The sequence below is a fragment of the Leptodactylus fuscus genome, chromosome 3 (genome assembly GCF_031893055.1).
Source record: "Leptodactylus fuscus isolate aLepFus1 chromosome 3, aLepFus1.hap2, whole genome shotgun sequence".
Lineage (NCBI taxonomy): Eukaryota > Metazoa > Chordata > Amphibia > Anura > Leptodactylidae > Leptodactylus > Leptodactylus fuscus.
This window is the reverse complement of record NC_134267.1, coordinates 242,891,841-242,903,578: the sequence shown is the minus strand read 5'-3', so window position 1 is coordinate 242,903,578 and position 11,738 is coordinate 242,891,841. Positions and strand designations below refer to the sequence as shown.

Genomic DNA, 11,738 nt, shown 5'->3' with positions numbered 1-11,738 from the left:
TAATACAGGATAAGTAATGTAATGTATGTACACAGTGACTGCACCAGCAGAATAGTGAGCGCAGCTCTGGAGTATAATACAGGATAAGTAATGTAACGTATGTACACAGTGACTGCACCGGCAGAATAGTGAGCGCAGCTCTGGAGTATAATACAGGATAAGTAATGTATGTGCACAGTGAACGCAGCTCTAGGCAGAGAACACACTGCAGAGTACAGGAGTATGGTTGAGGCAGTGGTAAAGGTGGAGGTTACACTACAGAGCAGTAGAGAGGTCACAACTGGCAATGATATAAGTGAAGGTCTCACTATTTAGGTTGGCAGAGGTGACAGTATGGGGGAGAAGGAAAATGTTTGCTCTCGTACTGTGGGTAGGAAATATAAAAACAAAACTTGAGTCTTCAGTAGTTGATCCCTTAATGATCATTATTAATTAGCCATTAAAAAGGTATCAACTACTGAAGACTATGGGGGGGAGGACATTATATGAAGGCCATAAAGGGCAGTAGTGAGGTCAGGGGTCACAAGAGAGACCTACATGGAGATCCGGACAAGCGGCCATAAGTATTAGAGATCGGTATATGACATATGACTCCGTGCTGATGGTGCCGCCATCCCCACCCTCTTGTACCCAATAGGCCCATGAAGCTGAAGTCACCCCCTACAGATTTTGGGTTACGAAAAGTTGTAAACACACAGGTCTCATTAACCATTTAATATCTGCTACAGTCCCATCCTGGGAGATGACACCTAAAGATCAGGTGGACAGTATATAGTGCAAACCGAGCCCAGTGACTGCTCCACCCCGCGCACCCCACCCCCACACCACAGTGAGCCAGGCCACACACTCATTTATAAAAAGCCTTGTTAAAATTCTTCCACAGGTTCCAGGGGCCAAAGGGAACAGGGGGGTCATGGAATGATTACAAAATTATACACAAAGTGATCGCTTCCCCCCCCCCACACAAGCACCATCCGGCGGCTACAACTCAACAGGTTTGTACATCGGTCATCAATAAAAAGAAAAAAAAAAACAAAAAAACTGACAATACTCGTAAAAGTCTGAAGACCAGCAGGTCCAAGTCCATTATGGGTGGCAGTGGGGCGGCCACTAATCCGTCTTTGCCCGCTTGCTGCAGTCGCTGCTGTTCGCCATCACGGCCTCCACTACATCCAGTTTTCGCTTGTTGGCCTCAGCACTGCTGTGAGTATATGGCTGGAAGCGGACAATGATGCAGGTCATGTTGTCGCATCCGGTCCCATCCCCAGACGTGTCCGGAGCCAAACACTGGTCCAAGAGCTGTGAACGAGACTCCAATCAGTAAGATCTGAGGCCCAAAACCAACCATCAATCAACCCATCCACACTTCAGCCAACTCCATGATCCGACCCCTCATCCCAACCACACAATACGGCCAATTCCATGATGCGACCAATCATCCCATCCACACAGTAGAGCCAACACCATGATCCAACCAATCATCCCATCCACACAGTACGGCCAATTCCATGATCCGGCCAATCATCCCATCCACACAGTAGAGCCAACTCCATGATCCGACCAATCATCCCATCCACACAGTAGAGCCAACTCCATGAACCAATCATCCCATCCACACAGTAGAGCCAACTCCATGAACCAATCATCCCATCCACACAGTAGAGCCAACTCCATGATCCAACCAATCATCCCATCCACACAGTACGGCCAATTCCATGATCCGACCAATCATCCCATCCACACAGTAGAGCCAACTCCATGATCCGACCAATCATCCCATCCACACAGTAGAGCCAACTCCATGAACCAATCATCCCATCCACACAGTAGAGCCAACTCCATGAACCAATCATCCCATCCACACAGTAGAGCCAACTCCATGATCCAACCAATCATCCCATCCACACAGTAGAGCCAACTCCATGATCCAACCAATCATCCCATCCACACAGTAGAGCCAACTCCATGATCCAACCAATCATCCCATCCACACAGTAGAGCCAACTCCATGATCCAACCAATCATCCCATCCACACAGTACGGCCAATTCCATGATCCGACCAATCATCCCATCCACACAGTAGAGCCAACTCCATGATCCGACCAATCATCCCATCCACACAGTAGAGCCAACTCCATGAACCAATCATCCCATCCACACAGTAGAGCCAACTCCATGAACCAATCATCCCATCCACACAGTAGAGCCAACTCCATGATCCAACCAATCATCCCATCCACACAGTAGAGCCAACTCCATGATCCAACCAATCATCCCATCCACACAGTAGAGCCAACTCCATGATCCAACCAATCATCCCATCCACACAGTAGAGCCAACTCCATGATCCAACCAATCATCCCATCCACACAGTAGAGCCAACTCCATGATCCAACCAATCATCCCATCCACACAGTAGAGCCAACTCCATGATCCAACCAATCATCCCATCCACACAGTAGAGCCAACTCCATGATCCAACCAATCATCCCATCCACACAGTAGAGCCAACTCCATGATCCAACCAATCATCCCATCCACACAGTAGAGCCAACTCCATGATCCAACCAATCATCCCATCCACACAGTAGAGCCAACTCCATGATCCAACCAATCATCCCATCCACACAGTAGAGCCAACTCCATGATCCAACCAATCATCCCATCCACACAGTAGAGCCAACTCCATCACCTGACCACACAGAGCCAAATCAATCATCAACCTTCTCCTCTACACATCTTTCCCTCTGCTTCTCACCTCCTCCACTATAGACGAAAGGTTCCCCGGTTCCCCGCTCTGATCCTGCTGGTTGATCCTCTCATGGATGAAGTCCACAACTTCCTGGCTGCTCATGACATTCCTAAAACAAATACAAACACATTATAGTGGGTGCCAATGTCTAATAGATCACCACCCAGAACGTATGGACCTACCAGATCCCATCACAGGCGATGACCATGAAATCATGTTCTTCGTTCAGAGTCAACACCTTGATGTCGGGGAGAGCAGAGATCATCTGCTCTTCCGGGGGAAGGTTCCTGTTCCTCTTATAGAAGTGATCACCTAGAAGTAACATGAATCCATTGTACTACTTGTGTCGGCAGGTTCCCACCCAGACTGCCGCCTACGACCACCTACCTATGGCTCGGGACAGGTTGAGTCCACCGTTCACTCTGCCGTCCATGGTGACTTTACCACCGGCGTTCTTAATCCGCGCCAGCTCCAGCTCGTCTTCTGGTTTGTGGTCGTAGGACATGTCCACGGCTTTTCCTCCCTCCGATACCACGCATCGCGAGTCACCAGCGTTGGCCACAATCAGCTGCTTCCCCCTGATGAGAGCGACAACGGCTGTGGTGCCACTGTCCGAGCCGGGCTGAGGAGAGGACGACACATGGGGCCAAAGTGAAAGATTTTATCACAAATTCTAAACCTGCCCTAGTTCTGTCATCCCTCGCCCCGTACTCCGGTCCGCTTGGTGGTTGTCACCATGTCCACTGTGTACAGAAAAATATCGTGAGGGGACCTGACCTACCTCTTCCTTCCCATCCATGCCAGGTAGCATCTCCTCATCGTCGTCTTCATCGTCCTCTTCTTCCTCCTCATCTTCTACATCCTCGCTGTCATCCTCTTCTTCATTCTCTGCATCCTCACTACTGTACTCCTCGCTGCACTCCTGAGGAACATAAGATGGCGTCAGCACCCAGGGACCCACCAATAAATACAACTAATGAAGGGACGCCTGCCGGCCTCACCTCACTGTCCTCCTCATCTTCAGCCTCAGATTCTTCACTGTCCTCGAAAAACTTGGACTTGTCTGTAGCCGGCTGCTGTGTGGGGCAGGAGGAGCAGGACGGTCCGGCCTCACCGGTGGAGGAGGACACAGCCTCGCTGGAGGACTTCCTGTGGGAGGAGCTTCCCGAGCCGCTGCCCCCTTCATCTGACGAGGAGACGGCTCCCGCGGAGGTTTCTTTCCGGCCGTTCTTGCACTTGATTTCGGGCTCCAGCTCTCCGTTAACACTTGCGGCTTTGTCTTCAGCCTCTGTCTTATCTGCGCTGTGTGAACAGGACTTACTCCGAGCCCCCTTCCCACAGTTCTGGCCATAACGTGTCAGCAGCTCCTCGATGGTCATGGTGGCTTCCTCGTGTAGCAGCACGGCCTCCTCATTGTCCACTGCAAGACAGGCCAGAGAACGTGAGAAGAAGCCCCTGAGATGTTCATGTCTAAGATTTACAGTTTCTCGTTTTGGGTCTACAGCTCTGGTGCAGAACTATATGTCAGCTAGTTCTTACTAAACCACTGAGTGTGTAACCATGGAGGACAGGTGGGAAAAAGCGTGATCTCAGGGCAACATGGTGTGTAGTTTGTTACTGTGGAGACACAGAGATCCGTATGGGATCTGTAAACACAACAGGACTCAATATCAGATCTATCCATGACGTGACCAGCACCATAGTCACCAGCACACAGCTGCCCGGGGTCACCAGTCACTAGTACCCCAAGGTGGTGATCAGAGAGTAGGTAATAAAGACACGGCCACCTCAGATCTCAGCAGTGGCCGCGCTCTACTCACCATCATCCTCATCGGCTACTTTATTCTTGTCCTCGTGGTCATTGATCGGCCGGCCCGCCATCTGTGACAGCTCCTTTATGACGCTCTCCTGTGTCAGCTTCTCGTCAATGGCAAGGAAAGCGTCCTCCAGAGCCTAAGGAGATACACGAGAGGATCTCAAGACAAGGCCGAGGGTCAGGGGCCACATCAATACACTGTGCCAATAACCAGAAGTGTTCACCCATACAAACATAGAGGCGGGATGGACCCTTATGTCTGAGGACACCTGTGGGGCTGTTGGGGGCAGTGCCAGAAATCTCCCAGGACCCATATGTGTACGATGTAGGCACAAAGCCTCAAAGGGGGAATCTCAGAATAGGGGGAGCTGCGGTCATGTGATTGCACTGCGCTGCCTCCGGATCTTGGTGCAGTATACCATAGTGCCGCACCGCACACAGGACACCCCCTCACCTTCTGCAGTTTGCCCTCCTTGTACGCCTTCTGCTCCTTTATAATGTCTGGCAGGTACTTGGAACAATACAAGGCCACTTCTTCACCTGAAACACCAATGACACCAGTAAGGAGGACAGCAGGGTGACAACAGCGCCCCACACAGGCCCCGCACTGCTACCACAACGCCTCATCACGTCAAAAAACAGATGCATAAAAACTGCCAGGTCCCGCTCTATACCCTGCCCCAACCACTACCTGCTGCCAGGACCCGCTGTATCCCCCCCCCGCCACCTGCTGCCAGGACCCGCTCTATCCCCCCGCCACCTGCTGCCAGGACCCGCTGTATCCCCCCCCCGCCACCTGCTGCCAGGACCCGCTCTATCCCCCCGCCACCTGCTGCCAGGACCCGCTCTATCCCCCCGCCACCTGCTGCCAGGACCCGCTCTATCCCCCCGCCACCTGCTGCCAGGACCCGCTCTATCCCCCCGCCACCTGCTGCCAGGACCCGCTCTATCCCCCCCGCCACCTGCTGCCAGGACCCGCTCTATCCCCCCGCCACCAGGACCCGCTCTATCCCCCCGCCACCTGCTGCCAGGACCCGCTCTATCCCCCCGCCACCTGCTGCCAGGACCCGCTCTATCACCCCGCCACCTGCTGCCAGGACCCGCTCTATCACCCCGCCACCTGCTGCCAGGACCCGCTCTATCCCCCCGCCACCTGCTGCCAGGACCCGCTCTATCCCCCCGCCACCTGCTGCCAGGACCCGCTCTATCCCCCCGCCACCTGCTGCCAGGACCCGCTCTATCCCCCCGCCACCAGGACCCGCTCTATCCCCCCGCCACCTGCCGCCAGGACCCGCTCTATCCCCCCGCCACCTGCCGCCAGGACCCGCTCTATCACCCCGCCACCTGCCGCCAGGACCCGCTCTATCCCCCCGCCACCAGGACCCGCTCTATCCCCCCGCCACCTGCCGCCAGGACCCGCTCTATCACCCCGCCACCTGCCGCCAGGACCCGCTCTATCCCCCCGCCACCAGGACCCGCTCTATCCCCCCGCCACCTGCCGCCAGGACCCGCTCTATCCCCCCGCCACCAGGACCCGCTCTATCCCCCCGCCGCCAGGACCCGCTCTATCCCCCCGCCGCCAGGACCCGCTCTATCCCCCCGCCGCCAGGACCCGCTCTATCCCCCCGCCGCCAGGACCCGCTCTATCCCCCCGCCGCCAGGACCCGCTCTATCCCCCCGCCGCCAGGACCCGCTCTATCCCCCCGCCGCCAGGACCCGCTCTATCCCCCCGCCGCCAGGACCCGCTCTATCCCCCCGCCGCCAGGACCCGCTCTATCCCCCCGCCGCCAGGACCCGCTCTATCCCCCCGCCGCCAGGACCCGCTCTATCCCCCCGCCACCAGGACCCGCTCTATCCCCCCGCCACCAGGACCCGCTCTATCCCCCCGCCACCTGCTGCCAGGACCCGCTCTATCCCCCCGCCACCTGCTGCCAGGACCCGCTCTATCCCCCCGCCACCTGCTGCCAGGACCCGCTCTATCCCCCCGCCACCTGCTGCCAGGACCCGCTCTATCCCCCCGCCACCTGCTGCCAGGACCCGCTCTATCACCCCGCTACCTGCTGCCAGGACCCGCTCTATCCCCCCGCCACCTGCTGCCAGGACCCGCTCTATCCCCCCGCCACCTGCTGCCAGGACCCGCTCTATCCCCCCCGTCACTTGCTGCCAGGACCCGCTCTATCCCCCCGCCACCTGCTGCCAGGACCCGCTCTATCCCCCCGCCACCTGCTGCCAGGACCCGCTCTATCACCCCGCTACCTGCTGCCAGGACCCGCTCTATCCCCCCGCCACCTGCTGCCAGGACCCGCTCTATCCCCCCGCCACCTGCTGCCAAGACCCGCTCTATCCCCCCCGTCACTTGCTGCCAGGACCCGCTCTATCCCCCCGCCACCTGCTGCCAGGTCCTGCCCTTACCCACTGACCCAACCACCTCCACCCTCTCGCCTGCGCCTTACACTCAGCCCCTCCCCACCTGGCAGCGCTATAACCGGCACTCACCTCCATGGCCGTCATACACAGAGAACATGGCGGTCTCCGTGTCCAGTTCAGGGATACAGTTGTGGGCATCCTGGGGAAAAAAGAACAGAGGATAAGAGGAGAAACCACCCCAAAAGTCAGGGACACCCCATAACCTCCCCCACAAAGGCACATCACACATTAAAGAGGAGGCAGGAGCCACCTAACAGGATAGTACACCGCATGTACGAGAACCAACCGCAACCCCTTACCACAATCCTCACCCCCTCTGTGAGGTACAGTACAGCTCTATATAGACATCCCCCATATTCTACATCTCTATTTAACCCCCTCCCATATATATCATTCAATCCATCAAAGAAGCTTTATTGGCATGTCTGAATAGACATTTGACATCGCCAATGCAAGGAGAGTGTGGGGTAGTTGGGGATAGGTGGTATGGGGGGGGGGGGGGGCTGGCGTAGAGGTGGATGGATCGGTGATTTGGGCAATAATAGTCCTTGGGGTCTATATACTACATCACTATATAGACCCCCCATATAAACTACATCACTTTATATAAACCGCCATATATACTACATCACTAGAGATAGAGACGGGGCGATACAGGCCACAGGTACAAGCCACGGGAGAAGAGACTGTGCCAGCACTGTGACCAGGGGGCCCTAGAAGACCAGACCCACTTCCTGCTACACTGCACCAAATACTCAGCTGTGAGGGCCGTCTACTACCAAAGACTCTCTGCCCACATCCCAGACTGGGAGAAGAGGAAACTCTACATCCTACTGGGAGAAGAAGAGGCCACTGTGGAGATCGCTGCCCAATACGTGTCCAGCTGTCACCAAACAAGAGGAAGATGAGACTCCACGGACTGTCCAATCACCTGCCCCCCCTGGACTGGCCGGACCCTTCACTAGTGTGTGTGGTCTAACTATGCAGCAAATCCTCGCACAGGTCTCTGCCCAACCTCACACCAAATAGAGGCCTCAATACAAAACTCAAGACTCCTTCAGTAAGAAGACACAGAGTCCCATAGATTACATGAGAACCCTGACAGAGGCTCCTTCATACTGTGCGCACCGAGACTCCATCTCTACTCCTAATAATATGGTTATAGAGGGCTTGTCCTCCAGCCTTTATCCCCTCATGTTTCCCGAGCCCTATTATGGGATGTTCATCAGGAGGAGGTTCAAATGGATTAACAATCACAGTCTCCTGCTCTAGATGGTAGCACAGGGTACTTAGATTACATCCAAGTAACCTGCCAGATTACAGTCATGGCCAAAAGTTCTGAGAATGCCACATGATCTGCTCCCTCTGGTTTCTGTGTGTTTGTCAGATGTTTTTATCACATACAGAAATAGAATTGCAATCATATTCTGAGTAATAAAAGCTTATAGTGACAGTTAGAAGGAGTTAGTGCAGCGGTGTAATATTTGCAGTGTTGCCCCTTCTTCTTCTTCTTCAGGACTCTGCAATTCTCCCTGGCAGCTCTCAATCACCTTCTATACCAAATCCTGACTGATAGCCGTCCATTCTTGCACAATCAATGCTTGCATTTTGTCAGAATTTGTAGGTTTTTGTTTGTCCACCCGTCTCTTGATGATTGACCACAAGTTCTCAATGGGATTAAGATCTGGGGAGTTTCCAGGCCATGGACCCAAAATCTCTCTGTTTTGTTCCCTGAGCCATTTAGTTATCGCCTTTGCTTTATGGCAAGGTGCTCCATCATGCTGGAAAAGGCATTGTTGGTGGCCAAACTGCTCTTGGACGGTTGGGAGAAGTTGATCTTGGAGGACATTCTGGTCCCATTCTGTATTCATGGCTGTGTTTTTAGACAAGACTGTGAGAGAGCCGATTCCCTCGGCTGAGAAGCCACCCCACACATGAATGGTTTCAGGATGCTTTACAGTTGGCATGAGACAAGACTGGTGGTAGCACTCACCTCGTCTTCTCCCAATAAGCTGTTCTCCAGATGTCCCAAACAACCGAAAAGGGGATTCATCAGAGACAATGACTTTCCCCCAGTCCTCAGCAGTCCACTCCCTGGACCTTTTGCAGAATATCAGTCTGTCCCTGATGTTTTTTCTGGAGAGAAGTGGCTTCTTTGCTGCCCTCCTTGAGACCAGGCCTTGCTCCAAGAGTCTCCGCAGTCTCACAGTGCATGCAGATGCACTCACACCTGCCTGCTGCCATTCCTGAGCAAGCTCTGCACTGCTGGTAGCCCGATCCCGCAGCTGAAACACTTTTAAAAGACGGTCCTGGCGCTTGCTGGTCTTTCTTGGGCGCCCTGGAGCCTTTTTGCCAACAATGGAACCTCTCTCCTTGAAGTTCTTGATGATGCGATAGATTGTTGACTGAGGTGCAATCTTTCTAGCTGCGATACTCTTCCCTGTTAGGCCATTTTTGTGCAGTGCAATGATGACTGCAGGTGTTTCTTTAGAGATAACCATGGTTAACAGAAGAGAAACAATGATGCCAAGCACCAGCCTCCTTTTACAGTGTCCAGTGGTGTCATTCTTACTTAATCATGACAGATTGATCTCCAGCCCTGTCCTCATCAACACCCACACCTGTGTTACTGGAGCAATCACTGAAACGATGTTAGCTGGTCCTTTTAAGGCAGGGCTGCAATGATGTTGAAATGTGTTTTGGGGGATAAAGTTCATTTTCTAGGCAAATATTGACTCTGCAAGTAATTGCTGTTAAGCTGATCACTCTGTATAACATTCTGGAGTAGATGCAAATTACCATTAGAACAACTGAAGCAGTAGACTTTGTAACAATTACTATTTGTATCATTCTCAAAACTTTTGGCCATGGCTGTACATCTAAGTACCCTGTCAGATTACATGTAAGTACCGCGTCCTCCCATATAGGGCAGGGGACTGTGATTGTTACCACAAATCCTGTGGACATGAATCCATTTGAACCTCCTCCTGATGAACATCCCATAATAGGGCTCGGGAAACATGAGGGGATAAAGGCTGGAGGACAAGCCCTCTATAACCATATTATTAGGAGTAGAGATGGAGTCTCGGTGCGCACAGTATGAAGGAGCCTCTGTCAGGGTTCTCATGTAATCTATGGGACTCTGTGTCTTCTTACTGAAGGAGTCTTGGAGTTCTTGTATTGAGGCTTCTATTTGGTGTGAGGTTGGGCAGAGACCTGTGCGAGGATTTGCTGCATAGTTAGACCACACACACTAGTGAAGGGTCCGGCCACACACAGTTTGGTGTTTTTAGGACTCGAGTTATCCTTGAAATAATTGTTTTAACGGATCCAATAAAAGTTACATTTTAGTTACCGTATATACTCTAGTATAAGCCGACCCAAATATAAGCCGAGGCCACTCATTTTACCACAAATTTTTTTTTTTGCTTCACTCGAGAATAAGCTGAGGGGGTATTTTTCAGCACAAAAACTGTGCTGAAAAATTTGACGTATACTCGGATATATACGGTACTATCCTACTGGGAGAAGAAGAGGCCACTGTGGAGATCGCTGCCCAATACGTGTCCAGCTGTCACTAAACAAGAGGAAGATGAGACTCCACGGACTGTTATACCCCAAATCACCCGCCCCCCCCCATACCCACCACTCACCCACCCGAATCCAACTCCCCCCCCCCCACTTTACTAGCTTTGGCAACGCCAAATATCTATTCAGACATGCCAATAAAGCTTTTTTGATTTGATACTCCTTCAGTGACCTACATCACTGTATATAGACCCCCCAAATATACTACATAACTGTATATAGAACCCCATATATACTACATCACTATAGAGACCCCCCATATACAATACATCACTGTATATAGGCCCCATATATACTAAATCACTATCACTGTATATAGACCCCCATATATACTACATCAATATAGAGACACCCCATATACAATGCATCACTATATATAGACCCCCATATACATCACTGTATATAGTCCCCATATATACTACATCTATATATATATACACACACACCCCGTCACTATACAGAGACATATATATATATATATATATATATATATATATATATATATATATATATGACATGACTATACAGAGACCCCCATACATACACCACTGTATATACACCCCGCATATAAATACTACATCTCTATATATACACCCCCCCATCACTATACAGAGCCCCCCATACACTACATCCCCATATAGGCGGTTCCGGGCCGGCACTGACCTCCATGGACACCCTCCAGCCCTGCATGGCGGAGTAGCCGTAGTTGAGGCGCACATTGCCGCCCCCGCCGGAGCTCTTGCTGGTGTTTGGCTGGGACAGATAGGCTCCCATGTCCGGACACGTGCGGCCTCTGAGCGGCTCCGTAGAAACCAGCGGAGCGGAAGCGGAACTGGCAGCGGAGACAAGAGGAGCCGGAGCGTCATGTGACCGGAAGACGAGACCCGGCCGCCATGTTGGGTATGGGCAGACAGAGGCGCTGAGTCGGCGTCAGTTTTCTGAGCCCAGGCACAGAGGCAGGGTGTCACCGGGTCACAGCCCTTATACCACACCCTGACGGGTAACTTCAACCCCGAATATGGCTCCAGTAGCCCCAAATGTTCGTATGCCCGAAATAAAGATGGCGGAAGCACACCGACTGTGTCACATGACATAAACGTCACTTCCTTGGAAACGTCGCCCCTAGAGACCGCGTAGAACGGTCTTATTATAGC

At 52.7% G+C, this 11,738-nt stretch overlaps 1 protein-coding gene across 2 annotated transcripts; it reads right to left on the bottom strand.

Moving 5' to 3' along the window:
• Window positions 1-699: 699 nt before the first annotated feature.
• Window positions 700-11,395, bottom strand: PPM1G (protein phosphatase, Mg2+/Mn2+ dependent 1G). Of its 2 annotated transcripts, none has more exons than XM_075269385.1 (10): window positions 11,248-11,395; window positions 7,066-7,135; window positions 5,024-5,109; window positions 4,574-4,706; window positions 3,740-4,173; window positions 3,535-3,663; window positions 3,141-3,375; window positions 2,936-3,065; window positions 2,760-2,862; window positions 700-1,299 (listed from the first exon to the last, which is right to left on the bottom strand). In XM_075269385.1, exons 1-10 carry the CDS (start codon window positions 11,356-11,358, stop codon window positions 1,111-1,113), a joined length of 1,620 nt encoding a protein of 539 aa, XP_075125486.1. In that variant the 5' UTR covers window positions 11,359-11,395; the 3' UTR covers window positions 700-1,110. The 2 variants fall into 2 exon arrangements, with proteins under 2 accessions (XP_075125486.1, XP_075125487.1); XM_075269386.1 differs by having other exon boundaries at window positions 3,535-3,675; window positions 3,755-4,173.
• Between the last annotated feature and the right edge of the window lie 343 nt (window positions 11,396-11,738).

Excerpts from the sequence above, each read along its gene's own strand:
- PPM1G (XM_075269385.1), bottom strand. The coding sequence starts at position 11,358 with ATGGGAGCCTATCTGTCCCAGCCAAACACCAGCAAGAGCTCCGGCGGG. Across the intron at positions 7,136-11,247 it reads GCTGGAGGGTGTCCATGGAG|GATGCCCACAACTGTATCCC; the intron begins GTCAGTGCCGGC and ends TTTTTTCCCCAG. Across the intron at positions 5,110-7,065 it reads TGTGTATGACGGCCATGGAG|GTGAAGAAGTGGCCTTGTAT; the intron begins GTGAGTGCCGGT and ends TTGGTGTTTCAG.